This window comes from Aphidius gifuensis, linkage group LG2 (genome assembly GCF_014905175.1).
Source record: "Aphidius gifuensis isolate YNYX2018 linkage group LG2, ASM1490517v1, whole genome shotgun sequence".
Taxonomy (NCBI): Eukaryota; Metazoa; Arthropoda; class Insecta; order Hymenoptera; family Braconidae; genus Aphidius; species Aphidius gifuensis.
Genome location: NC_057789.1, coordinates 566,183 through 593,643, shown reverse-complemented (window position 1 = coordinate 593,643; position 27,461 = coordinate 566,183). Strand labels below are relative to the sequence as shown.

The following is a 27,461-nucleotide window of genomic DNA, read 5'->3' as shown; positions in this document are numbered from 1 at the left end:
TAAAGAGACAATTGTATTATCATTAATCAGGCTATAATTTATTTAATTAAAAAAGACATTTTGAATTAATAATAGTCAATGGCACACTGTTGAATTTATAAAAGTATTTGTTGTCAATAAAAAATAAAATATTGTACATTTGAATAATATTTTTTAAAAAAACTACATCATATTTAACTTTAAAAAATTTATACTTATTTCGTTGTTATTTTTTATAAAAAGAAATATTAATATTTAATATTGATGATTTAATTTACACAAATTTTTACAGTAAAAAACAAAAATATTTAAAATTTTTTAATTAACAAAAACTGAACTATTATCAAGACATGATTTTTCTTTTAATTCCCAACAAGATTCCCAAAATTGACTAAGTCTATTATCACCATTTGTACAAAAAAATTTAAAATCTTGTATAATTTTTTTATGAAATAATTCATCACCAGCTGATGACAATGATTTTCCTTTTCTGCTAATCATATGATTCCAAGACCACAAAAAACCACTTCGTCTATCACCAAGACGATTTCTTTGTCTTTGATGAATTGTTGATGGTAATAAAATAAATGCATTACCAGTAACATGAACATACTGATAATCATTATTATCATTACAATCAATTTGACAAGGTATAAAGCCAAATTTTTGTATAATTGCTTCTTGAAATAAAAATAATCTGTGTGAATATGTTTCTTCACGAAATTCTTCAAATAAATGATCTCTATTTTGCATTAAACATTCAGTATCAAGTGGTATAAATATTGGTCCTCTTAATGGATCACTTTTTAATGAATTTGGTAATGATATTAATTCACTTGGTATTGGTACCATTTGTAGCTGATACATTTGTGCTTTACGTTGCCAAAAAAGTATCAAATCACCAACCATACTACCAGATGCAGCAACCCACTGTACAACAAGTTCAAATGAATGATCAACTTTAAATAATGACTGATAACGTAAATGTCCCCATTCAATTCTATCACTCTTTGAATTAATATCAATATCAAGATGTGTATGTTTACAATTAATTATTTGACGTTCTTTTTCTTGGCTTAATAAATATATATCTAAATCATCACGTAAAAATGGTGGTATATTTGATTCATCAATTGTTTCACATGTTGATGTTGGTATATTTGTTAATGATGAATTTGTAACTGGTTGACACCAATTTACTGGTGGTTTTATTTCAATTTCAACCCATTCATTTTCAAAACTTTGAGCTGATGAATAATGCTGTAATTTGTGATTTTTTTCTTGTACAATATAGTAAAAATAATAACCAATTATAAATGGCTTTGTATAATCACCAGATGCATGGCAAATTAATTTTTCATTAATCATATTTTGCATTATTTTTATTCCTTTATCAACACTTGTACCACCCTCGATGTTGTTGTTTAACCAGAATATTATATCAGCACTTGCAAATGTCTGATTTGGTAATGATGCATGTTGAATAAAAAAATCTGGATGAGTATTTTTTAGGGCTTCAATTATTTCTATGTTTGATGCGTTGCTTTTTAATCTTGATACATCATTATTAACACTGTAAATAATTAATAAAATACTTTTATTTATTTTGCTGGGTTTAATTTTAATTGAAAATCTTACTTTTCTTCATTATTTTCAGTGTGGACATCTTGATGGGATTGTTGATCCAATGAAAGTGGCTTAACTGCTTCACTTGCTGGTGATACTTTACCACCACGATCCATACCACCCACTTTTGAACCTGACCTGATATTTAGCCGAAAATTTTTAAAAATATTTTTATCAAATTTATTGTTGCTTGAAAAAAAAAAGAAAAAAAAAATTAAAACATTTGAAGCTGAGAAAATAAAATGCAAATAATATTAAAAAATTATATTTTATATTTTAAATAACTCCATTCACCAAGATGAAATATTTTAGTAATAAAAAATAATAAAAAAGCTGTTAAAAATTAAAAAATTTGTATAATAAAAAAACAAGCTGAAATTAAAAAATTTCAAAACAATAAATATTAATTTGATAATCAAACCTTGGTCTTGGTTTATCATGTAGCCGATTACTTCCCACTCTTTCACGAAAAGGTGAAGTTCCCCCAACATTATTCTGAAATACAATAAAAAATTAGCAAAAAAAAAAAAAAAAACTCATTCAACTATCATTAAATAAAAATAAAAAAAAAGAAAAAAAATAATTAAATCATGTGTTGATGCAGCTTGTCAACGTATGAATGTATCATGATCAGCAATAAAACTATTAAAAATGTTAATTATTAATATTTAAATAATTAAATTTAAAAAAAAAATTAATAAATAAAAAAACAATCACAACAAACACAGGCACGATAATAAATAAAACAAAATAAAATAAATAAACAACAACGACAATGAATTTAATTTCCAAGCGTATGATTTTGTTAATAAAATGTTATGATAATAATTTAAACAACAAACAATTTAACTTAAAACAAATGTGTATAATTTAAATCAATTTCTAAAAAATAAAACGTGTATACGAAATGTTTATCTGAATGATAATGTAATATGATTTTAAACACTTGGAATAATAAATAATACTTGTACCGGAATAATAATATCAATATTGCTGCACTGTAATTGGATGGGAGGTGAATGTACCTGGTTAGTGAGGAATATCAGACTTGTGCTGTGCCTGCGTCTGGTCAGGTGTGAGGCAGGATCTCTTGGAGGTATCCCACCTAGAGCTGTTGGGCTCTGAAACATTATCGTGCTTAACACCTTTCCCAGATTATTATATCAACAATCTATTTTTCTTTTTTAACCATATCATTTTTTTTCCTGCTCATAAAATAATTTAAATTTTTTCTTTTTTTTTTTTTCGAGAGAGAGATTATTAATATAAATTAAATGTAAAATTATTTTTTATCTATTTTCAAGTGTCGAGTAATTAATTGTGTAATAAAAAATTATCACACGTTTAATATAATCATGCGTGTTAAATTAAAATTATTATTTTTTTTTTTTTTGCCATGCAATATGTATGAGTATAAAAATTATTTTTCATTACCCAGTGAGCTAGTGGATTGTTACGTTTTATTTTATTCAACCAAAATTCAATAAAACGTATGAAATAATCAACTTGTGTTGCTTGTTGATTGGATGCTGATGGACTGTACACATCACACGTTGTTGAGCCCTCAGTTATTTTTGTTGTTCCTGGATTTGCCAGTGGTAATAAAAACATTCTGTATCTCCAATATTTAAGTGACTATAATGAAAAATTAAAACATAAATTAAAGTTAAAATAATATATCTTTGATTTTAATTTAAAAACTTACTTCAAAACGTGCAAAATCAGCAACACCACGTGTACAAATATAATGATCTAAATAATTCCAACTATAATTTTCTGGTTTTTCATTTGTAAATGATACCCAGGACATTTCATATGTATCATTATGTGGTGCATGAAAACGATATCCATAATGAATATTAAAAGGTGGATGTGAACGTCTTGGTCGATAACTTGTGACTGTTATACAATTTCCACTTAATGATATTTTATGAAATATTCTTCCAATGCTAAGAAGATATTCTTCTTTTGGTTCTGACTGTGTTTGTCTACCACGAATAACTGAGCTAACATGTGTTGATGAATTACTACCAGCATTTATTGTTTTGACTTTTTCAATTGTTGGTAAAATAATTAATTGAAAACCCTAATGAAAAAAACAAACACAAATTAATAAACAAAAACATGTTTTATTTATTTTTAATTAATACCTGAGCAAGTCTTTGTGAGACAAGTTCTTTAAACACTTCAGCAGTTGTTAATGGCTTTTTATAAATAGCACGTTGTTGTGCATAATCAGCATTAACATCATCTGGCAATAAATTATAATCAGACACAACATAATCATCCTGCAAACTTTTTTTATCAGGAAAATAATCAGTTGTTATTGGTAGACATGCTGGTATTGTCAATGACTTCCAATCAACACCTGTAAAAATTATTATCCAGCAATTATTAATTTGTTTATTAAAAAAAAAACAAAAACTAAATTTATCATTGTTAAAAACGTTACCTATAATTGCTGTATAAGTTGAACACAAATCATCATCATCCATGTTTTTTAATTTCCCCAACAAGATGAATGTATGAAACAAATTATTATGATTTTTTTTATGTTTCGTTATTTATTTATTTATTTTTAATACACAAAATGGAATGGAATTTTTATAGTTATTTTAGTAACATGTATTTTAAATAATATAAAAAAGCAATACTTACAATCATTGAAGGTAACTTGAGATTGATTTTCTGATGTTGATTTATCTGCTTGATGATGATGTTGTTGAATCAAATCACCAGCTGGTCCTGGTTAATATAAAAATAATTAATTTTCAAATGAAATGATGATTTAAAAACAAACAAACCTTTTGGAAATATATGAGTCCAACGACGTCTATTGCTGGTTGGTTTAATATTAACATAAGAACGATCAAATGGATTGAATGATCCTTTTGCAGATTTTTGTGATGTTGAAAATTGTATTGCTGTATCCATTGGACTTCCAGCACTCCCAGATACTTGTCTGTATGACGGTGACAATGTTGTATCAATAAATTCACTTTTTGTTGAATTTTTATTATTACCAATATTTGTATCACCAGTTGAATGTTTTCTTATGACTCCATCATTTCTATCTGGTATTGAAATAGCAGCACTTCTTGCTGTCAATGTTGTAATATCAGTTGGTGAATGATTAATATCTGGATCAGATATTTTACGTTTTATAATTTTACATGTTTGTGTATTATTGTATGTGTCAATACATGTTACACTTGTTTTTTTAACTCTCAATGATGTTTTTGATGTGGAAACTGTTGGCAATTGAAATACTTGTCTATCATATGCAGCATAATCTTTAACACCATTTGGCCACCATTTATTTTTATTTGTTGTTTTACCAGTTTTAATATATTGCCTATCAACTTTTTGTGGTATTTTAATTCTTGGTATAAATGTTGAGCATGGAATTTTTTTATTTGATGAATAAAAACTTAAATTAATCCAATGTGGCATTCTATATTCATCATTTGATTTTATTGTTATATCTTTATTATGAAATTTAAATAATGGCACAGCATGAAGTGGTTGTTCACCAACACAAACAAGATCACTACCAACACCATTATCAATTATTCTTTGTTTTGTAAAATTTGTTAATTCTTTATCAACTTCAAATACACCAACACCTGGTGTTATGACAACTGATAGCTGACCAGTTCTATCAAAACTTCTATCAAGATGATGTTTTTCAAATACATTTAATGACATATTTAATACTTCTAAAAAATTACCCTGTGCTGCTGTTGAATTTGTTGATGTTGGTATTGTTATACCTGGTTTTTTATGATAATCCAATACAATTGTTGAATAATTTGTAAATAATTTACGTAGCTTAACAAGTATATTATTCCAGTCCTCACATTTTTCGTTTTGTACAGCAATTCTATAAAAATCTTCATAATATCTACCAAGATAATCTTTTTGTAAATAATCACGCATGTTATTTGGAAATTCATCAATATTTTTAGCTTCATAAAATGTACGTGAAAATAATACAATTGTTACTTCATGATTACTACTATTTTTTTTCCATTTTTGATATAATTCAGCTAAAAATCCATTAATTGCTTTTTCAAAATATAAATCACCATGTACATCAAAATCCCACATTTCACAGCTCATTTGAATAAATAAATAAACCATACTTGTTGATGAACGAAAAACAACCTATTTTTAATTATTCATTTTCAATTATTCACCTTTATATATTTTTTTTATTTTATTATTTAATAATATTTACCTTTGTGTCATTTGTTATGACACCACAAGCAACACGATCACCTTGTGACCACATTTCATGTACCTGGCATCTTATTGTTCCACTACAAAATTCTATTTTTTTATTTGTATAAACACACATGTTGACCTGCAATGAAAATAACAACAACAACATCAACAACAATAACATCAACAATATTTATTTTTTTTTACTTACAAGACTATTTTTTAATCTCCACATTTCACTTCTTCCCATATATTGATCTTTAAATGTTAATTCAATTGAATCAAGTGCAACACTATCTGGATCAACAGTATTCATAAATACATCAGTAAATGTACGTAATTGAAACATTGTTGCAATATTATTTTCAACACTTATTGTTGTACCTTGTAAATCATCTTTAAATAATTTAACTTGTAATAATAATCTACTAAATTCGTCATCTGGATGATATATTTCAACAACATCACCAGTTTTAATACCTGGATAATCTTTTTGATTTATCAACAAATCTTCAGGACTAAAGCCCTTTTGATGTACTATTAATTTAAATAATTTCATATTGTCAAAGACAATAATTTTATTATTTAATTATATTATGGCTTTTTGCTTGGCCAATCTAATTGTTATTTGTTGAATGATAATAATTAAAAACTACATTTTTTCTTCAACAATTTTGTCCTAAAAATCACTGACAATTGCTGACAAATGACAATGATGAGGTGTTTGTTGTTGTTTAGCTATATTTTTCTCTCTTTTTTTCTTTACTGTCTTTATTTAATCGGTAAAATGAATTCCTGATTAATTGCAAAAAGAGTTAAGAATATAATTTTAATCGCTAGGTGGCTAAAAATCGCCGTTTCTCACAAGTGGTGAAGTCGCGAGTAGTTAGTATATATACAAAAAAGTTTTCTAATTATCAGGGGGAAGGAAACCCCGGAAGGAGGACATACAAACAGTCCTTTCTTGAAGGAGTAGCTAACCTTCACGGAAGGCATGTGTATCCGGAACACATTACCCTTCAAAACCCACCCGATTGCCCCTGTCCCTCGCGAGAAGGAGAAAACTCGATGATGGATGGATGACCTCTTGAGAGAATAAGTCCTTCGAGATGGGAGGAAAGCTGGTATGTCTGATCACGCCGGCTTGGTCCGCTGTCAAGAAGGCAATTTGAACGCAGTATGTGAAAAACCTCCTTTTGCCATTTTCATCATACAATTAATTTTTTTTTTCTTTATTAAACAACAAATAAGTCCACCAACAATTTAGATATCATTAATTTTTTTTTTAAATTTAATTTACATAAATTTAATAATTAAATTCAATGAAAAAAAAATATTGCCAATTTATTTATCAATATAATAAATATAAAAATTAACATGAAAATAAAACTGATAATTAATTTTAATAATAAACAATGATAATTAGACGAAAAAAAATAATCGAAATAATATTGTCGTGTAGTAATAAGATAATTTGAATTTAAAAAAAAAATTAAAAATTGACGATGGTATGTTGTTTCTCCTTCTTCTCAATATATTATTTTTATTATCTTACTAGATACCTTTCTCCACTCATTTCTCCGCATGGGTCAATTTTGCGAGAAATTCAGAGTAATCACGGAGAAATTCGGAGAAATTCAGGAGAAATCGTTGATAAATATTTTCACTAGGGTAGAGACACATATAATTGTCAAATTACATAAAAATTATAAAGTCCAAGTAGTAATCTTAATTGACGAGTATGATTGTCCAATTAATGCAGCTGATAAAAATAAAAAAAAGTGATATACTGAGTATTATGATAGACAAATATATATAGTTTGTTTAAATTCCAACATGAAATTATTCATATGGTTCTATCAGTTGGTATAACAACATTTAGCCTATGTGACATTTTGTCAGGTGCTAATAGTTTAGAGCATATAAGTCTCGAGAACGAATATAATAAAATATGCGGTTTTGCTGAGCTTGTAATTAGAAAAAACTTCAACAGTGATTTACAAGACTTTGCTGAAAAATTTTATGATAAAAAAACGAATAAAAAAATATATATAAAAAATGTTAATCAAGAAAAAGATTCTAAAATTCTTGATGTTGATGGATATAGTTATAGTAATCCTAACAATCATAAAATATTAATTACAATTGCTAATAAAATACCAGATGAGAAAAAGCCAAAAGAATACTTGAAAGTTGTTATTGATGCAATCATAGAAGAATTGAAAAAAGAATACAATGGTTTTTTGTGATTCTGATAATTGTGAAACAGTATATAATCCAATTTCATTTTTAAAATGCTTAACCAATTATCGATTTGAAAATTATTGGTTTAAAACTGGAATACCAACAGTTTTAGCGAACCAACTTATAAATAAACCACATGATTTTCAACTTTTTTTCGATGATTACAAAACCGAAATAACAACGATAGTTGACTTCGATACATCAACCGATTCGGAAAAAGATTCAGGAGTTCTCATGTTTCATAGTGGTTATTTAACAATTGATATGAAATATAATGACACTTGGTATTTGAAATATCCCAATCATGAGATTGAAAATGCGTCCATAAAATTCGTTTTAAATACGAAAGATAGAGTGAATATTGATAGTAAAATGTCAATAGATATATAAAACCACTACTTAATAATATCAACTATCATATATCCCTGGTGAAAATATTTTTCTGAATTTTTTCGATTTTCTCCGTGATAACTCCGAATTTCTCCGTGATAACTTTGAATTCTCCGTGATAAATCCGGATTTCTCCGTGATTACTCCGAATTTCTCCCAAATTGACCCATGCGGAGAAATTTTTTCCTCGTTGTTAATTTCAGAAAAATTTCTCCGTGGTAAAATTATTTTTTTCACATGGTTCTCCGCATGTGTTTTTTTCAAAAAAAAAAACGGTGCTTTAAACCGCTATCAAGTATGTCAAAAACTTTCCTTTTGCCATTTTCATCATAAAATTAATTTTTTTTTATTATTAAATAACAATTAAAATAAGTCCACAAACAATTTAGATATCATTTATTTATTTATTTTTTAAATTTAATTTACATAAATTTAATAATTAAATTATTATGCAATAAAGACGTTAATAAATGAATTTCAATGAAAAAAAAATATTGCCAATTTAATTATCAACATAATAAATATATAAATTATAAAAAAATAACAGGAAAATTAATTTTAATAATAAACAATAATAATCAGATGAAAAAAAAAATCGAAATAATATTGTCAAATAGTAATAAGGTAATTTGAATTTAAAAAAAAAATTGAAAAATTGACGATGGTATGTTGTTTCTCTCCTTCTTCTTAATATATTATTTTTTTATTATCTTAATTTTATAAATTTTAGTATAATTATTTATTTATATTATTTTCTTTTATTTTCTTCAACTTCTTCATAGTTATAATATTTTTTAAATAAATTAATAATCGGTATGCCCCAAAACACTGTACATAATTCTTCTAAAACTGTTGCTTTGATGAATTATTTCCTCGTCATTTTGTGCACTTGCCTGCTAATGAAAAAATATAAAAAACAATATTTACAATAACAATTTAGGTACATATTATTTTTTCATTTTAAATTAAGCCACACAAAATTTTTAATACAAACAATACAAATTAATAAATAAATAATAAACAAACAACAAATGAAATTAAATAAAATGAAAAAAATAATAAGAGAAAAAAATAATAGATTTTTGTTTTTTTTTTTTTTAAAGAAATGATACAACACGCAACTCTGGTAATTATTATTTTTAAAAATATACAATAAACGTACAAAATTGATGACTATAATTTAGTATCCATTGACACGGTCCTTAACGAAAGGAAGTGGAAAAGGACGATACATTGCACCCTTGAGCAGACAAATATTGTTTTCATTTTATTTGCTATTTCAAATTTATTAATTAAATGTTATTTTAAATGAATTTAAACATATAAATTTCACATAATTTAAAAAACATGAGGAAATAAATTTTAAGACAAATGAGTTGTCATCAAAATAATTATTATCAACAGGAAAATTAAAATAATAAAGAATAATTTATAAACAAAATTATATGTTATTTTTTTTTTTTGAATTTAACTTACATGTGATGGTGCTGGGCTTCTTGGAGGCGCAGCCTATAAATTTTAAATAAAATTATTTATAAATTTGTAACAAATAGAATATAATAATCCAAAAAAATTATACTTGCCCTGTTGTGATGAGCTTTTTGAGGTGCAAAAACACCACCACGAGCTGGCTGATTAACTTCCTGATAATTATCACCATATTGCTCTTCTTGAAGTGCCTTGTAAGCCTCGCTTTTACTTGGATCATACTTGACTGGTTTATTTCCACTACATTCAATTTATCATGACAATTTTTAATATACAATTTTTCATATTGTTAATAATTATTTCAAATCAAAAATTAAAAACAACAAAAACTCTTTAATTAAATTTTAAATATTCATCCAAATTAAAATATTTGTTAATAATAATAACTAATATAAATTTTAGAAAAATGATTAGTAGTTTTTTAAAATGAAAAAAAAATAAAGTAAAAAAAAAAAACAAGTCAAATTGTCTCATTATTATCAAGTCAGCAGTCATCAATTAAAAAAAAAAAAAAATGAATAATCAATTTTTATAATGCAATGACACTGTGATAGGATGGAAAATGGTAGAAAAAAAAATTCTAAAAATATTTATAAATATTTAGAAAGGGGGAAAAAAAATTAATTTAATAATAATTTGAAATTAATAAACAACTATCCATCAGCAAAAATATTCTTGTATAATATTATATCCTTATATAATTATGAACAATATAATAATAATAGTAGTAATAATGATAATAATAATAATAATGATAATTAATAGTAATAATAATTTAATATAAATATTAATTTGTCTTATTGAATTGGGGCCACGTATTATTAGAGGCAGCTTCACGTGCTCTTTCCTTCATTAATCTTGCTTGTTCTTCAATTTCTCGTTTTTGTTTCACAAATGAAAAATCAATGAATATGCTGTAAAATAAATTACATATATATCTTTTTTTCAATAATAATTTCATTGAATAAAAGATTTATTTATTTATCAAAAATAAATAATTGTAAATTCTAAACAAAAATACGGAAAGAAATTAAATGAAAATTAAAAAATATTATTTTCATTTTAAATGCCATTTTAGTATAAATAAATTAATAAATTGTATTTTGTTTATTAATTAACATCAAAAATGTTGAAAAAAAATAATAATAAAATGGCTTTAATAATACAAATAAATAAAACCAATTAATTTATTTTTCTAAATAATATTTCTCGTAATTTAAATTTAGAAAAAATATTTTAAATTATTTTATAAAATTTTTATGACAATGATGTTGTGTTTTTGTCTCGTCATGAATTATTAATTATGACTTGATGATATTTATTTTTGTAATCAAATTAATTGCAATTAGTTCAAGCAAATAAATTTAGAAAAAAAAGTGCAGTAAGCATATCATTCAATGAAATATGGCATAATTAATTTCATAAAAAATGATTTATGAATTTTTGTCTAAATAAATATATATTTTAATTTTAAAATGCTTTTAAATTATCTATAAAAATAAGCTCAATTTTAAAATCAGCATAAATATATTATTTTTAATTTAATTATATGATTATCAATTTTTTTTTTTTTTACTTACGGAATTGCTGAGGCCTGACACTTGATTGAGTCGGCAATATTTTGTTCAGAGTAAAGTCCAATTGGTGAATTGAATTGCTTATGGACAACCTGTTAAGAAAAAATCTCCTTTATACGTTCAATATAATTTTTAAAATATATTTTTCAATCAAATTAAAATATTAAAATCAATTTAAATTCACTGGCCACTCATCAATGGGTTACCTGATTCAAAAAAAAATTATTTTAAATGCAATTTGTTAATAGTGCATTTTATTAATACTTAAAATTCAAAAAAAAAAAATTAAAATTAATAAATCAGTTGTATAATTATTACAAAATTCGTTGACAATAATTGTAATATTAATTTTAAATATCCAGATGATTTATTCAATTATCCAAAATGAAAAAAAAAAAGTATCTGGATATTTATTTTATAAAAATTCGAAAATTATTATGAAGAAAATTTTACATGATTTATGAGTTAGAGCAAATTTTTAAAAATCATATCCATCTGCAGAATCAATAAATAAGCATGATGTAATTATTTTAATATTAAAAAGCAATAATTTAAGCTTTTCAATGAATTTTATAAATCAAACCTTTGGAATTTCTTTTGGACCCAACACACGCTGCAAGACCGTTTCGGCCACCTAATTATCATACGTCCATTTAACAATTATATTTTTTATTTTCAAATGATTTTTATTATTACTTAATTTGCAATTAATACAATTAATTAAATTTAAATGATTTTATGATGAGTTAATTTATAATGAATAACAAAAAAAAAAAAATGTCACTATCGCTGTTTTCTTTTTTTGTCTTTTTTTTTTTTAAATGAAAGAAAAATAAATAAATAAATAAAAATATATATACTATATAATTTGTAAATATGTTTTTTCTTTTTTTAAAATTGGTTTTATGCTGATTTGTATGATTTAATTTCAACAACATAAGATGCGTAGTATTGAAATTGTCGTCCATAATTACTACCTACTTTTTGTTTCATTGCAACTTCAGGATGAGCAACTTCATAATGATGGGGTGCTGCTCTTATCATTGGATTTGGATGATGACGAAGATAACTTTCACCAAGTGGAGCATCCTTCTTGACTTTTGCACCAGGCAAAACCAGAGGAGTTGTACGATATGGCTGGAAAATAAAATTATCAAATTAATTCATTAAATATTCAACAAATCAAGTGGCAATATTTCATCAATTAATTAATAATTATTTTAATTTTTTTTTATATGAATTTAGTTGAAATGTATTTTTTAATTTATTATTTCGATGATTTTATTCGTTTTTTTCTATAAAATCGAAACGTGATTGATTTCGAATCGAAAAGAAAAATATAAATCGAAAAAATTTCGAATAGAAAAATAACTTAAATTTCCAATAGAAATAATTAAATTTTTCAATGGAAAATTTATACTGGGTTTAGTTTTTTATTTTTTTCTTCGATATATATAATGGCTTGTGTATTATACGTATTATAAAATATTAAACATGAAAAATGAAATTTGGAAAAATGCCAAGCGGGAGCGCGACTTTGCTCACATCTAAATAAATTACTCAAATATTTAATTATATCACACAAATATATACATTTAAATTTAAAAAAAATAAAGAAAACAAGAAAAAAAAAAATAACAAATAAATTAATTTTATAAAAAATTGTCATGAATCACTGAAGATTTAAAAATTACGAAAATGTATTTTTATATTTTTATCATTTTTTAAATTTATTTTCTATTTCATTTTTTTTTTTTATAAATAAAAATATGATTATTTATTTTTATTACTAATTGTAAAGTCTTTTTGCTTTTATAATATTTTTTTAAAAAATTTTTTACAGCTTGATAATGAATTTTAAATTGAATGAAAAAAATAAAATAATTATTTTCAATTTTTCGAAAATTGAAATACGATACTTGTTGGCAATTGAATGAGATATTTTAATATGCATTTGAAGTATTTTTTTTTTGGCATAAATTTATGTAAACTATTATATCACAGTGTGATGAAATTAAATTTTCATTGTTGTTAAATAAATAATTTACCTGAACATTATAAAATTTTCTATTTTGTATTTGATGTATTTGATTTTCGATATATATTATGTTATTAAAAATTTATTATTTTTGTTAATGACAAATAGGTCAAAATTAATGTTACAGGGCAACATCAGAAGACGAAACAGTAATATTCTTGAAATAGCCGAAGGCTCACAGCTGGCAAAAATATATCGCGCAAGTTCTGTCGTCTTTGCGTTATTGCCACACATCAACTATGTCCATTAAAATAAAAAAAAATATATATAAAATTTTTAAAAATGATTTCTCTTATTTTTTTGTATATTAATATTTATCTAACCCAATATTAGACAGCTGGCTTGCAGATTAAATCAAACAGACGCATCGAAAGAGCATACTTAATACTTTTTCTTTCATCTCAATGCATTTTAATGACTCAAGATTTATTTTTATTCCAAAAAATCCATTAAACATATCAAATTAAAGCTCTATTTATACCCTTTAATCTCTTATTATTTATAATAATCAATAATTGATAATTTTTTTTTCAAATTATTTGTAAAAATGTATTTTTTTCGCGTCGAAATAATTTAAAATTTTCGGTAACGCTATTGGCACTCAATACGGGGGAATTTACGGTGAACATAGCCACCGTTGTATGTGTAGGACTGATTACATTGTTGTGAAACCCGTAAATGTCCCCGTATTTCCCGTAAATTTCCCCGTATGAGTGCCAATAACGATTTCGAATAATTTTTTTACTTTTAATTAAGATTATTCAAATTAATTAATAAAAATTTTTTTAATTAATAAAAATTATGCTCTTTTATTACTAAATGAAATTTTCTTTTAAACAATATACCTTTTTTTATTAATAAATCATTTTTTTAAATGCAAAAAAAAATTTAATTTTTAAGTAAATATTTATTTTAAAATTTAAATATTTAAATTTTCTTTTAATATCTAAAATAAAATTAATAAAAAAAAAAAATATATATATGTCAAGGTTTAATTTAACGTAGCTAAGTTTTAAGTTAAAATTATTACTCCTTCTACATCAACATCTATTCCCGTTGCACATATTTTTCTATGCTCTTGACATTGAATTTTATTATTAGAAAATTCATTTATTTTTGGTTAATAAATTTAATTTTTTTAAAATACAAATAAACCTTGACAATTAAATGACATTTACCACATCGTAATAAATTATCAAAAAAAAAAAAAAACGAAATTTTCATAAACAAAAGGAAAACAATTAAAAATTTTATTGTTTTTTTTTATTTATAATTTTTTTACCCAAGAGCCAGCACATTCTTCTTCTTTTGGATTTCTTTCAACTGTGTAACGATAAGTTGTCGTATATCCCGGCATATTTATTGTTCAAATAATAACTCAAACAAATAATTGAAATTTAATTAATTTTAAATTAATTAACACTTGTGTATGTAAATTAAATTTATCACTAAAAATTCGTTTAAAATAATTTGTTTTCGTTGAATTATATCGTACACTTTTTGTCTATTTATTATAATATTTTAATAATTTTTTAATAATTATTGTATTCGATGCTTCTCGATGCACGAATGGCACTAAACTCTTCTCCAAGTTGCTTCTAAACGCCAACACACCCAATCCAAAATGATCCAAAAAAAAAACACCTTCATGCGATCATCGTCGACAACCTCCTACATTTTTTTATTTTTTTTTTTAAATTATTACTCAAACACACATATACATTCAACCACCTATCAAAATTATAAAATATTATTTTTTTTTTATATATAGTTTTGTTTTCTAGCCACTAGATTTATAGTTTTTATATTTTTTAAATTTTTTTCTAATTACATTTTTAAATTTCGAATTTATTTTAAATTTATATCGAAAATATTTTTGCTTTATTTTGTTTACTTCTTTAATTTAAAATTAATTAAAATTTTATTTTTAATTTATTGCCATATTTACAATAATTATTTATAATAAATTTAATATTTTTTTTTCCATTTAAAATTTTAAAATTCAATGGAAAAAATTATATATTTATAAATACCAAATTGTTTAAACTTTTCATGATTTTTATGATCAACAAAAAAAATATATATATTGTGTAAAAATAATTCTTGTTTTTGTAATTTTTTTTTTAAATTTTAAATTAGCCATTTTAGTTGTTTACTGTTTTAAATTTTTGGCAAAACAATAAAAACCAGTAAATTTTTTTTATTTGTTTGTCATTATATACGTTGACATTTAATTTTCTTATTTTTTCGATTTATATTTTTTATATTTTTCAGTGTGTAATTGATGTTTATGTATGTGTTAATGTTTTTTTTTTTTTTATATTTGTTTTTTTGCAAACATCTAGTCTACGTGTTAGATCGTTTCAAAATAGACATTTTATTTTGTTCTAAAATTAGATATCAAGCCCAGCATTTTGCCACACTCTTGTTGTATGTTTGCTTGCATAATTTTTTTTTTTTTAATTTTTTTTGTGAAATCAGGTTGCACGCCCTTGTCAATACCCTTCGATATTTTTAAAAAATATTTATCCTTACATTCTACATTTATAAATAAAAAAAATTTAAAAAAACTAAAATCTATTAGTAAAACTATTTGTCAACTCATAATTTTTTTCTTTACCTGAGACAAGTAAAATCTTTCTTCTCGTACTTCATCAAGATGCTCATGTGGTGGCTCAAAATGATCTGGTGAATAAGTTTTATATTCTTTTGGAGACATCATCGGTGGAACTGGACTTTTTGGAAGAATTTTATCATCTTTTGATTTTTTTTGCCTATTTTTTTCATTCAAAAAGAAATCAATCATTATTTAATGGAAAAAAAAATATTTTTTAAACATTTTTTTTAACTGTTATAATTATTAATTTAAATTTATTTTTCAAAAAATTTATCAAGTCGCCAGTGAGGTTTTAAAAATATTTAAAAGAAAATATAAAAATCTGTTTAATAATTTTAAAAAACTTGTCAATATAAAGCTGGATTTTTAATTTCGATAAATTGATTTTTTTTAATTAAAAAAAAAACCCATTAATCGACATATCAAACCTGTCTACAACGAGTTTACATGAATTTGTATTAACTAGTAAATCTTGTGCATCAACATGCCTCAAATCAGAACCATCATAATCATCAATTTTCTTGATCACGTCACCCTTCTGGAGGTCTTCATTCTCAGACTAAAACAAATCAACAAAAAATTTAATTAATAATTTTAAAAAAAATACCACATATAAAACATTAATTTGTTTGTCAATAAATAAATAAAAAATAAATAAATAACACAACATACAGCAAAAACAACAAGGACAACAATAAACATAAATAATTAAAACTCACACGGGTGACGATAATCGGTGTGCCTAAATCAACACCACCGGCAATGCGGAAACCCCAAGGTTGACCTGGATGTCTTTGTATTTTCAATACCAACGTATCTTTCCTCGTCATGCTCTCGAACCCTTGACCTTTTATATATCAGCAACAATTATAGAAAATTTTACCTGTTTATCCTTCTTTTTTATTTTCAAAATTTCAAATCACTTTGTTGTTTTTTTTTGGCAATTAAAAACAACATAAAATAACGTTAAATTTTCACATTAAAAAAATTAATATAACACTAAATTCGATGTTGATGATGTTGATGTAGATGATGTTGATAAAAAAAGTTAATAACAAAAATTAAAAATTGAGGAAATTTTAGAAAAATCAAGTACACTGTTCAGTGGCTAGTGGTGAACTAATAATTATCATGCATACAATTTACCAATATGCCTCAATTGCTGGTGAAATATAAAATCACGTTATAGATACTGACACATATATATTACACAATATTCACAATGAGGTACATAACAATTATTTCATACTCATTGTGGCCTCATTTTGCCACATTGCCAAATACAACACATATTGATTTTAAAACATGTGTGTATATTTATGATATTGTTATTAACAATGTGTTTATTTTTTTTTTTTATTTTGTAATGTACATTTGCTTTCTCAATAATCTCTGTCTCTTTTTTTTAGATCAATCATCCCCTATGCTATAAAAATCTTGTTGATATAATCGAGCTGTGATTTAACAGAGCTTGTCATAAATCATCAACAATTCAACACGCATCAATAAAATTTTTTTATATATATATTTTTAAAATATTTTATTTGTTCCAAGTTAAAATTATAATTTTGATCTTGCGCATTTAAAAAGGCGGAATAATTTAAAATTGAGAAAACATTTTTTGTTTAATTAATTTAAAAATCAATCAATCTTGATATAGAAATTTTTTTTTTGTATGAAAAAAATTTATCTTCACTTGTTGATAAGTGGTTTTTTTAATTTTTAATTAAATTTATGATAAATTTATTTGACTCACGTAGGTTGTATAGTAATTTCCAATTGAAAATTTAAGTGCCATAATCCTGTTATCTCTGATGATTTAGCTAATTTGTATTATTGTAAAAAAAAAAAAAAAAAGCACTGACACCAGGCACTGTTTCGATTGAACAATGATGTAAAAACAAATAAATTGTTTAAAAATTATTTTCGACAAAAAACCGATCCAATTACTTTGGCGGTTATCCGATTAATGGGTATTTAAATCAATCCAATTGGTGACAATGATCAGAGTGAGAAAGACCAATAAATACCAATGTTGATTGAAATGAAAAAGACTCATTTAGAATAAGACAGACATTAAAAAATAAAATAAAATGAGGATGTCAACACCTTAAATTAGCAACCTATAGCGCTAAAGGTTGATTTTTCAATTGAATTTTCAAACAAAATGTGTTCTAGTGACTCATTTATCTCTCAAAGTTAACACAATTAAACTTCTTTTTTTTTTTTTATTTATAAAACTATTTTTATTGTTAAGTAATGAATGACTTATTATAATTTATTAATCATTATTTATCAATGTCATTTGTTGATTGAAAATATATATCTTAATGTCATCATTGATTTGAGTTTATTTTTAAATTAAAATAATTGCTTTTTTCATGAGTATTCATCAGTAATTGAACGTGAAATAACAAGACGACGTATTTCACTTGTTCCAGCTCCAATTTCATATAGTTTAGCATCTCTCAATAAACGACCAGTTGGATAATCATTGATAAATCCATTTCCACCTTTTAATTTTAATTGTTAAATATTAATTTGTAATTTAATCTTAATTTATTTTTATATTACCTAGAATTTGTATTGATTCGAGAGCTGCTTTCGTTGCATTTTCAGCTAAAAATAATATAACAGCAGCACAGTCTTTTCGATTAATGTGTCCAGTGTCACATGATCTTGCAACTGAATACAAATAACTTCTACTTGCACTGAGGCTTGTGTACATATCTGCAATTTTACCCTTTAAACAAATAGAAAAAACAATTAATTAGTGCTTTAATTAATTAATTTAAATCAAGCTTATATATTTACCTGGATAAATTGAAACTCTGCTATTTTTTTATTAAATTGTTTTCTCGTATGAGCATATTCAAATGAAACATCACAGCATGCTTGTAAAATTCTTTTTAAAAATTTATAAATCATTTTTGATTAAAAGCAACAATTAAATATTTTTTTTTTTGATTAATTTTAATTACCCAAGTGGTCCAGCTGCTAAAACAAGTCTTTCCAAATCTAATCCACTGAATAAAACATATATTCCTTTGTCCACTTGACCAAGTACATTTTTTTCTAAATAAAAAAACACAAAAAAACAAATAATTATTTAATTTTATAATAGTAAAATATTAATTTGTATTTGTTACCTGGAATTTTACAATCTTGAAAAATTAATTCAGCTGTATTTGAACCTCTCATTCCAAGTTTATCTAATTTTTTTCCAACACTAAAACCTTCCATTTGTTTTTCAACAATAAATGCTGTTATACCATGTTGTGATTTTTCAACATTAAAATTTGTTTTTGCATAAACGATTAGAGTATCAGCATCTGGTGCATTTGTTATCCAAAATTTATTACCATTTAATATATAATAGTCATTTATTTTTTGTGCTTTTAATTTCATTGATACCACATCTGATCCAGAACCAGACTCAGACATTGCCAGTGCACCAATATGTTCACCACTACACAGCTAAATATTTTATAATAACGATAAATGTTTATTTTTAAAATTAAAATATACATTTATTTTTATTTGCTCATTTACCTTTGGTAAATACTTGAGTTTTTGTTGTTCTGTTCCATTTCTGTTGATCTGATTGATACATAAATTCGAGTGTGCACCATAACTCAAAGCAATTGATGCACAAGCACGACTTAATTCTTCCATAACAATAACATGATCTAAATATGTACCATCACTACCACCATATGCACCTTTTGCTGTTATACCAAGAAGACCCAAGTCACCAAGTTTTTTCCAAAATACCTAATCATCATTCAACAACAAAAACAATTACCAATTAATTTTTGCAAATTAATTAAATACATTATTAACTTACTCGTAAATCTGGAAAATTATTATTTTTATCAATCTCTTGAGCTCTTGGTGCCAGCTCTTTTTGTGCAAAATTAAAAACAACTGATCTCAACTGTAAAAAAATTAATAAAATGCTCAATTTATTTATATAATTTATTTGTAATTTCAACTAACCTCTTTTTGTTGATCTGTTAATCCATAAATATTTTCATCAATTGGATAATATTTTGATAAACATCTTGAATTATTTATTACAAATTTACCTTTTAAAAATCTTGAAACATTTAATGCATTACGATACAAACCAGCCATCATTTTTTTTTAATAATAAAAGTATTTTTCAATTTGCAAAAATGTATTTTCAAGTGGATTAAACATATGGTAATTCTACCGAATCGTTTTGTGTATATAAATTGTCTTATCAATCACATGATAACACAAGTCGCGAATAAATAAACATATTAAAACTTGGAATATATTAACATTTTGATTATTTGATAAATATTCCTGCATGTTTTTGTCTCTCGATAATTTAATGATTTTATTTTTAAGACACAGTGATTTGATATCACTTGACCTATTTTTTAATAAAATGAAAAATATATTTCTCCCACTTGTTGATTAATATTATTATTAAAAAAAAAAAATTCAAAATAAACAATGCGGGGATCAAGCTTTTTTTCACTGGCACAAGAGTGCACTTAAATCATCATCATCAACTTGGAGCGAAAAAAAAATGGAGAGAAACGAGAGAAACACATGTTTTTACTCCATTAATTTATAAAACAATAAAATAACTCTCAATAATTGAGAATACATAATTTAAAAATGGGTGAATATAAAAATAATACCCCGAAGAATATTGATGGACAAAAGTGTTCACCAATTGTTAAACCAATTAAGGTAAATCATCATATTTTGAGGTTATGTGATTGTTTAGTAATTTGTTAATAATTAATTTAATAATTATTTAACAGGATAAATGGAAATTGGTACCAGCATTTTTAAAAGGCAAGGGATTAGTTAAACAACACATTGATTCATTTAATTATTTTATAAATGTTGACATTAAAAAAATTGTCCAGGCAAATAATCAAATTTTTAGTGAAGCTGATCCATTATTTTTCTTGAGGTAAATTAATCATATATTTAATGGTGCATAATGTGTTGTGTAATGTTAATAATATTATGTTTTATTTTAAAGATATCTTGATGTTAGAATTGGACCTCCAAATGAACCTGATGGAAAAGGTAATTTACGTCCAACAACACCACATGAATGTCGTCTACGAGACATAAATTATACAGCCCAAATATTGGTGGATGTAGAGTACAGTCGAGGTAGTGATCGTGTTGTTTTACACGATGTAGCAATTGGAAGGTAATAAAATTATTAAATAAAATTAATAAATCATAAAGCTAATAAAAATTGTAAATTTTTCAATTAGAATGCCAATAATGTTGAGGAGTTCCAACTGTGTTTTAACTGATAAATCACATTTTCAATTGGCTGAGCTAGATGATTGTCCTCTTGATCCAGGTGGTTATTTTGTTATAAACGGTCAAGAAAAAGTTATTCTAATTCAAGAACAAATGTTGAGAAATAGAATACTTCTTGAAAAAGATACAAAAGGTTGTTTTGTTGCATTTTGTAACAGTTCAACTGATGAAAGAAAAACAAAAACAACAATTGTTGGTAAATCTGGAAAATATTATTTACGTCATAATATATTTCAAGATGACATACCAATATGTGTTTTATTTAAAGCAATGGGAATAACATCTGACATGGAAATAATGCAATTAATTGGTACTGATGATGAATTTCAAAATAAATTTTTTCAAAGTTTTGAAGAATGTCATTTGTTAAATGTATATTCACAAAATCAAGCATTAAAATATATGTCAAATAAACGTAAACAACGTAATATACCACAAAAAAAACAGGCTACACCATCAAAACAAAATTTATATGATAGTATGAAAGATATTATAATGCAAATGATATTATCACATGTGCCAGTTGTTGATTATAGTTTTAAAACAAAAGCAGTATATTTAGCACAAATGGTACGTCGTGTTATAAGTGCACAAAATGATCCATCATTACTTGATGATCGTGATTATTATGGTAACAAACGTCTTGAGTTGGCTGGTTCATTATTAGCCTTGATGTTTGAAGATTGTTTTAAAAGATTTAACTCTGAGCTACAAGAAAAGGCTAAAAAATTAATACCAAAACAAAAAACATCAATATTTGACATTGGTAAATACTTGGTTCATGATACAATAATAACAAATGCTCTTGTATTTGCAATATCATCTGGTAATTGGACAATAAAACGTTTTAGAATGGAACGTCATGGTGTAACACAAGTACTATCACGTTTATCATATATATCAGCACTTGGTATGATGACAAGAGTTAATTCACAATTTGAAAAAACACGTAAAGTATCTGGACCACGTTCATTACAACCATCACAATGGGGTATGTTATGTCCAAGTGATACACCAGAAGGTGAAGGTTGTGGTCTTGTTAAAAATTTAGCATTAATGACACATATTACAACTGAAGTTGATGAACTACCAATAGCAAGAATATTATTTAATTGTGGTACTGAAGATATTAGAATACTTGGTGGACAAGAAATTAATCATAAAAGTGTACATACTGTTTATTTAAATGGTAATATACTTGGTGTTGTTATTAATCATCAACGTTTATTAAATGTATTTAGAATGTTAAGACGTAAAGGTTTTATACATTATTCTGTATCAATATTTGTACAACGTCGTTATAAATCAATACAAATAAGTTCTGATAGTGGTCGTTTATGTCGTCCATATATTATTATTGAAAAAGGTAAACCACTTATTACAGAAAAACATATTGAAGATCTTGAGCATGGTATTAAAAAATTTGAAGATTTTTTACATGAAGGTATTATTGAATATCTTGATGTTAATGAAGAAAATGATTGTTTAATTGCATTTAATGAAGAAAAAATTGAAGAAAATACAACACATCTTGAAATTGAACCATTTACATTGCTTGGTGTATGTGCTGGTCTTGTACCATTTCCACATCATAATCAAAGTCCACGTAATACATATCAATGTGCTATGGGTAAACAAGCAATGGGAACAATTGGCTACAATCAACGTAATAGAGTTGATACAATTATGTATAATTTAGTATATCCACATGCACCAATGGTTAAAACACGTACACTTGATCTTATTAATTTTGATAAATTACCAGCTGGACAAAATGCAATTGTTGCTGTAATGTCATACAGTGGTTATGATATTGAAGATGCATTAATATTAAATAAAGCATCAATTGATCGTGGCTATGGTAGATGTCTTGTTTATAAAAGTGCTAAAACAACATTAATAAACTATCAATCTAATGCTAGAGATGTTATTAAATTACCAACTGTACATAAAGATACAAAAGCACCAGTATGGCCACATGAAGCATTATGTACAAAATCATTTGATGATGCGACATATAAAGAAAAAGAATACATTGCATGGAGTGGTACTCCTGCTGTTGGTGCAAGAGTTGAAAATAGACAGGTACTTATTAATAAAGCAGTACCAAAAAATACTGATGATCAAGTTAGTAATGCAAATAAATCAACAAATGATATTAATGCTAGAAACATTGATGAATATACTGATAAACCAATTTTTTATAAAAATCCAGTTGAGGCATATGTTGAAAAAGTTATTGAAGTTGATAATGATAATATAAAAATAACTAAAATTTTATTAAGACAAACAAGAAGACCAGAAATTGGTGATAAATTTAGTAGTCGTCATGGACAAAAAGGCGTTACTGGATTAATTGTTGAACAACAAGATATGCCATTTAATGATTCTGGTATTTGTCCAGATATGATTATGAATCCACATGGTTTTCCATCACGTATGACAGTTGGTAAATTAATTGAATTATTATCTGGTAAAGCTGGTGTACTTGATGGTAAATTTCATTATGGTACAGCATTTGGTGGATCAAAAGTTGATGATGTTTGTGAAGATTTAGCTCGTCATGGTTATAATTATATGGGTAAAGATATTTTTTATTCTGGTACAACTGGTGAGCCAATACAGGCATATATTTATTCTGGACCAGTTTATTATCAAAAATTAAAACACATGGTACAAGATAAAATTCATGCACGTTCAACTGGACCAAGAGCTGTATTAACAAGACAACCAACAGAGGGTAGAGCAAAAGATGGTGGTTTGAGACTTGGTGAAATGGAAAGAGACTGTCTTATTGGTTATGGTGCTAGTATGATGCTCATTGAAAGACTCATGTTATCAAGTGATGCATTTAAACTTGATATTTGTAATAAATGTGGACTCATGGCATACAGTGGATGGTGTCATGGTTGTCGTGCACAAGGATCAATATCAACAATGACTATGCCATATGCTTGTAAATTATTATTTCAAGAACTTCAATCAATGAATATTGTCACAAGACTTTCACTTAAAAACTATTGTGATTAAATATATTATATATTTTTATTATATAATATATTTAATAAATATTTATACTTTTTTAAATAGGCTTCTTGATTATTTATACTTTATTTTTTTGATTGTAAATGATATTTTATAAACTTGATAATTAATTAATAATTAATAAAGAGTTTCAATTCATGTACAAATTTATATTTTGTTTTATCAAAAATAGAGGTTTTATTTTTACAGATTTTTGTTGATTGTTGTGGTGCTTTTTTTAATGTAACATTGACACTGGTGACTAGATAATTTTGCAATTTTTATTTATTTATTTAGCTAGCTGCAATTGTCCCAGGAAGTAAGTAATTAATAATTATTACAAACCAACAACTGCCTTACTTTTAACAATTATTATTTATTATAATTGAAAATAAATATTAAAATTAATAATAGAATATAATATTAAAAATTTTTATCTAAAAAAATAATATATTTTTACAAAAAATAATAAGTATAATTATAAAATTTAGTATATGTTTATTATTACAGTAAATTGTGCTAAATTATTTTAACAAAAATAAGACTTATCGCTGACCCAAATGTAAGACCTAAGCCAAGAAAAGCACCCATCATTGCAGCAGCAACTTCTTGATCTTGCTGTTCTACCATTCTGTTGAATTAAAATTAAATTAAATTACTACAAATAAATAATCGAAATATTGATAAGATAAAATAATTCTACTTACGTAGGAGCAAGTACAAATGAAATATTGCATAAATATCCATTACCAATTGCAAATAAAACAGTAAGAATAATATAATAAATATCACTTGTTATATAAACTGGTAAATTCTTACGAGGTTGTACATTGCAAAATAAAAATGCAGGAATAAATAATATTCTCAATATTGATAACAGCACAACAAGCCAAGGTTTTCTTTTTGGCTAATTAAAATAATAAATGGAAATTAATATTTTATTAATGACATTAATCTTTTGATCCATCTTACCCAGAGAAAAAAACCAGACAGCAAACGACCAGCATAATCCCCACAGCTAAATACAAGAAATGTAACAACAGGTACAAAATAAACATCTGCAAAATAATTAAATTTAAATTAGATATTTAATAAAATATACATAATTATTTTAAATGTTTAATGACAAACCATTCCATGGATTATGTTTTCCTTTGTCTTGACTTTCAACCAAAACAGTAACAGCTGGATAAACTGACATTGAAACAAAAAAAACCATAAACATACTAAATCCATATGGCCATATTTTAATTAGAATTTTTTTAAATGATACTCTGTGGCCTTCGACAAAGCTAACTTCATTATTCAATGAAAAATTTGGCTGTTGAATACACATATCTTCTTTCATGTGATATTTAAAAAATTCCTAAATAATAATTAAAAATAAATCAACAGATTTAAATTGAAATAAAAAAATGATTAACTTACTTGTTTATCAAGAAATAAATATGCAATAAATGAACAAAGTATAACAACATCACCAATTGCAAAATAAACAAGTCCAGAAATAACTGGACTAGCACCAATCCATATTGATGTTATTGCAACAATTGTTGTTACAATACCACTCAATGCTTGTCCACCTGACATTGCTGTTATGTATTTTGGTGAAAAACGTCCAACAATACCAAATAATGTACCACCAAATATTGAACTCAAAGCACTGACAATTGCAACAGTTACAAGTGTTATTATCAAAAAATCATCTTGCCATTTGTCTGTGTTTATTTTAACAAATGAAGTTGTCAATAGGAATAACAACAGTATCATTAATTGTGATGTTATCATTCTTGTTTTCATTGATATCCTTTAACAATAGAAAAAACACCATAAAAATTTATAAATAGTTTTGAATTAAGTAGCTTTTTATTTACCAATCACAAAGAAATGCATTGAGAATTAAAAAACATAAACTTGGAACTGCACTCGCAACATTTAGGTAAGATGTAAAACTTGCTTGTAGCTCTGTTTTGTTGGCCATTATTTCCATGTGTGAATAATGATCATGGCCAGTATTATTTTCATGTATTTCACGAAATTTATACATCCAATACTAAACAATAAAAAGAAGGATTAATAATAATATTTTTTGTGCTATTAATTTTAGCTACATACATCATTTGCAGTCATGAAAAAATTCCATGGTACCATTGTGTTGATGCCAAGAAGATAAAAAACAATATAAGCAAAATTAAATCTGTAAAATAATTGACAAAAAAAAACAAATTAATAATTTGATAAATAAATTATTATTACAAATTATTTACCTATCTTTTGGTTGATTATTTAGTAATAATTTTTTATCTTGAATTGATACTGTTGCATTGTCAAAATCAGGTTCAATGTCATCATCAAATTCGCTGTCATTTTCAAGACCCAATAAAGGCCTTTGATTAACCGAGTATGCCATCTTCTATATTTAAAAAATAAACAACAACAAATTGTTGTAAATTATTTAAAATATCATATCAATGTTGACAAGGTTATCATTTATTTTTGAGTTAATTTGTTAAACTTACAGATATGACTCAGTGGCCCCCGAATCAACACCAAGGAAATGAACTTTATTTATCTTGGTGTTTTTTTGCTATCAACTTAAAATTATTACTCTAAATGATTTTTGATAGCCAAAGAGATATCCAAGCATCTCGTTGTGTCAAATAAAACTAAATAAAACTAAATACTCTATTAATCATTTGAATTAATTTATTTTTTAATTAGTTTCATTATAAATAATCCATAAAAATCAGATTAAAACACAAACAGCTGGTTATGATTTTTATTATTTTCCTTTGTGTGCAGATACATTGGAATTTTATAATTTTATATCCCTTCTTATGTCGTTATTTTTTTTTATTTATTTATTTACTTTTTTTTTTGTCCCCCACTGACAATTGCTGACAATCAGCTGATGCTTAAATTAAACCCG

At 24.9% G+C, this 27,461-nt stretch overlaps 5 protein-coding genes across 19 annotated transcripts; 1 reads left to right on the top strand and 4 right to left on the bottom strand.

Annotated features, from left to right (window-relative positions):
* Nucleotides 1-18: 18 nt before the first annotated feature.
* LOC122848053 (GATOR complex protein Iml1) lies at nucleotides 19-6,550 on the bottom strand. 7 transcript variants are annotated; one of them, XM_044145853.1, is made up of 13 exons: nucleotides 6,310-6,550; nucleotides 6,041-6,225; nucleotides 5,846-5,971; nucleotides 4,410-5,772; nucleotides 4,264-4,350; nucleotides 4,058-4,066; nucleotides 3,756-3,973; nucleotides 3,311-3,691; nucleotides 3,040-3,240; nucleotides 2,577-2,726; nucleotides 2,027-2,100; nucleotides 1,618-1,794; nucleotides 278-1,552 (listed from the first exon to the last, which is right to left on the bottom strand). In XM_044145853.1, the coding sequence occupies exons 1-13, from the start codon at nucleotides 6,386-6,388 to the stop codon at nucleotides 298-300; spliced, it is 4,305 nt and encodes a 1,434-aa protein (XP_044001788.1). In that variant the 5' UTR covers nucleotides 6,389-6,550; the 3' UTR covers nucleotides 278-297. The 7 variants fall into 7 exon arrangements, with proteins under 7 accessions (XP_044001786.1, XP_044001789.1, XP_044001788.1 ...); XM_044145851.1 differs by having other exon boundaries at nucleotides 19-1,552; nucleotides 1,618-1,743; nucleotides 6,041-6,550; XM_044145854.1 differs by having other exon boundaries at nucleotides 19-1,552; nucleotides 1,618-1,743; nucleotides 2,631-2,726; nucleotides 6,041-6,550.
* Nucleotides 6,551-8,842: 2,292 nt separating this feature from the next.
* On the bottom strand, nucleotides 8,843-18,160 carry LOC122848119 (PDZ and LIM domain protein Zasp). 9 transcript variants are annotated; one of them, XM_044145967.1, is made up of 10 exons: nucleotides 16,903-17,716; nucleotides 16,612-16,742; nucleotides 16,187-16,340; nucleotides 12,510-12,665; nucleotides 12,112-12,162; nucleotides 11,532-11,620; nucleotides 10,047-10,191; nucleotides 9,940-9,972; nucleotides 9,626-9,703; nucleotides 9,253-9,356 (listed from the first exon to the last, which is right to left on the bottom strand). In XM_044145967.1, exons 1-9 carry the CDS (start codon nucleotides 17,011-17,013, stop codon nucleotides 9,644-9,646), a joined length of 930 nt encoding a protein of 309 aa, XP_044001902.1. In that variant the 5' UTR covers nucleotides 17,014-17,716; the 3' UTR covers nucleotides 9,253-9,356; nucleotides 9,626-9,643. The 9 variants fall into 9 exon arrangements, with proteins under 9 accessions (XP_044001898.1, XP_044001903.1, XP_044001905.1 ...); XM_044145966.1 differs by having other exon boundaries at nucleotides 9,323-9,359; XM_044145963.1 differs by lacking the exon at nucleotides 9,626-9,703 and having other exon boundaries at nucleotides 8,843-9,359; nucleotides 16,903-17,715.
* LOC122848110 (isovaleryl-CoA dehydrogenase, mitochondrial) lies at nucleotides 18,024-20,692 on the bottom strand. The gene is made up of 8 exons (XM_044145948.1): nucleotides 20,183-20,692; nucleotides 20,031-20,120; nucleotides 19,736-19,957; nucleotides 19,333-19,660; nucleotides 19,165-19,258; nucleotides 18,998-19,088; nucleotides 18,758-18,926; nucleotides 18,024-18,696 (listed from the first exon to the last, which is right to left on the bottom strand). Exons 1-8 carry the CDS (start codon nucleotides 20,321-20,323, stop codon nucleotides 18,563-18,565), a joined length of 1,269 nt encoding a protein of 422 aa, XP_044001883.1. The 5' UTR covers nucleotides 20,324-20,692; the 3' UTR covers nucleotides 18,024-18,562.
* An 18-nt stretch (nucleotides 20,693-20,710) lies between these two features.
* Nucleotides 20,711-24,743, top strand: LOC122848056 (DNA-directed RNA polymerase III subunit RPC2). The gene is made up of 4 exons (XM_044145859.1): nucleotides 20,711-20,911; nucleotides 20,986-21,140; nucleotides 21,213-21,389; nucleotides 21,457-24,743. The coding sequence occupies exons 1-4, from the start codon at nucleotides 20,837-20,839 to the stop codon at nucleotides 24,536-24,538; spliced, it is 3,489 nt and encodes a 1,162-aa protein (XP_044001794.1). The 5' UTR covers nucleotides 20,711-20,836; the 3' UTR covers nucleotides 24,539-24,743.
* LOC122848098 (equilibrative nucleoside transporter 3-like) lies at nucleotides 24,729-27,445 on the bottom strand. The gene is made up of 9 exons (XM_044145929.1): nucleotides 27,052-27,445; nucleotides 26,800-26,945; nucleotides 26,648-26,729; nucleotides 26,407-26,585; nucleotides 25,961-26,339; nucleotides 25,664-25,898; nucleotides 25,505-25,590; nucleotides 25,240-25,439; nucleotides 24,729-25,163 (listed from the first exon to the last, which is right to left on the bottom strand). The coding sequence occupies exons 2-9, from the start codon at nucleotides 26,940-26,942 to the stop codon at nucleotides 25,052-25,054; spliced, it is 1,416 nt and encodes a 471-aa protein (XP_044001864.1). The 5' UTR covers nucleotides 26,943-26,945; nucleotides 27,052-27,445; the 3' UTR covers nucleotides 24,729-25,051.
* Between the last annotated feature and the right edge of the window lie 16 nt (nucleotides 27,446-27,461).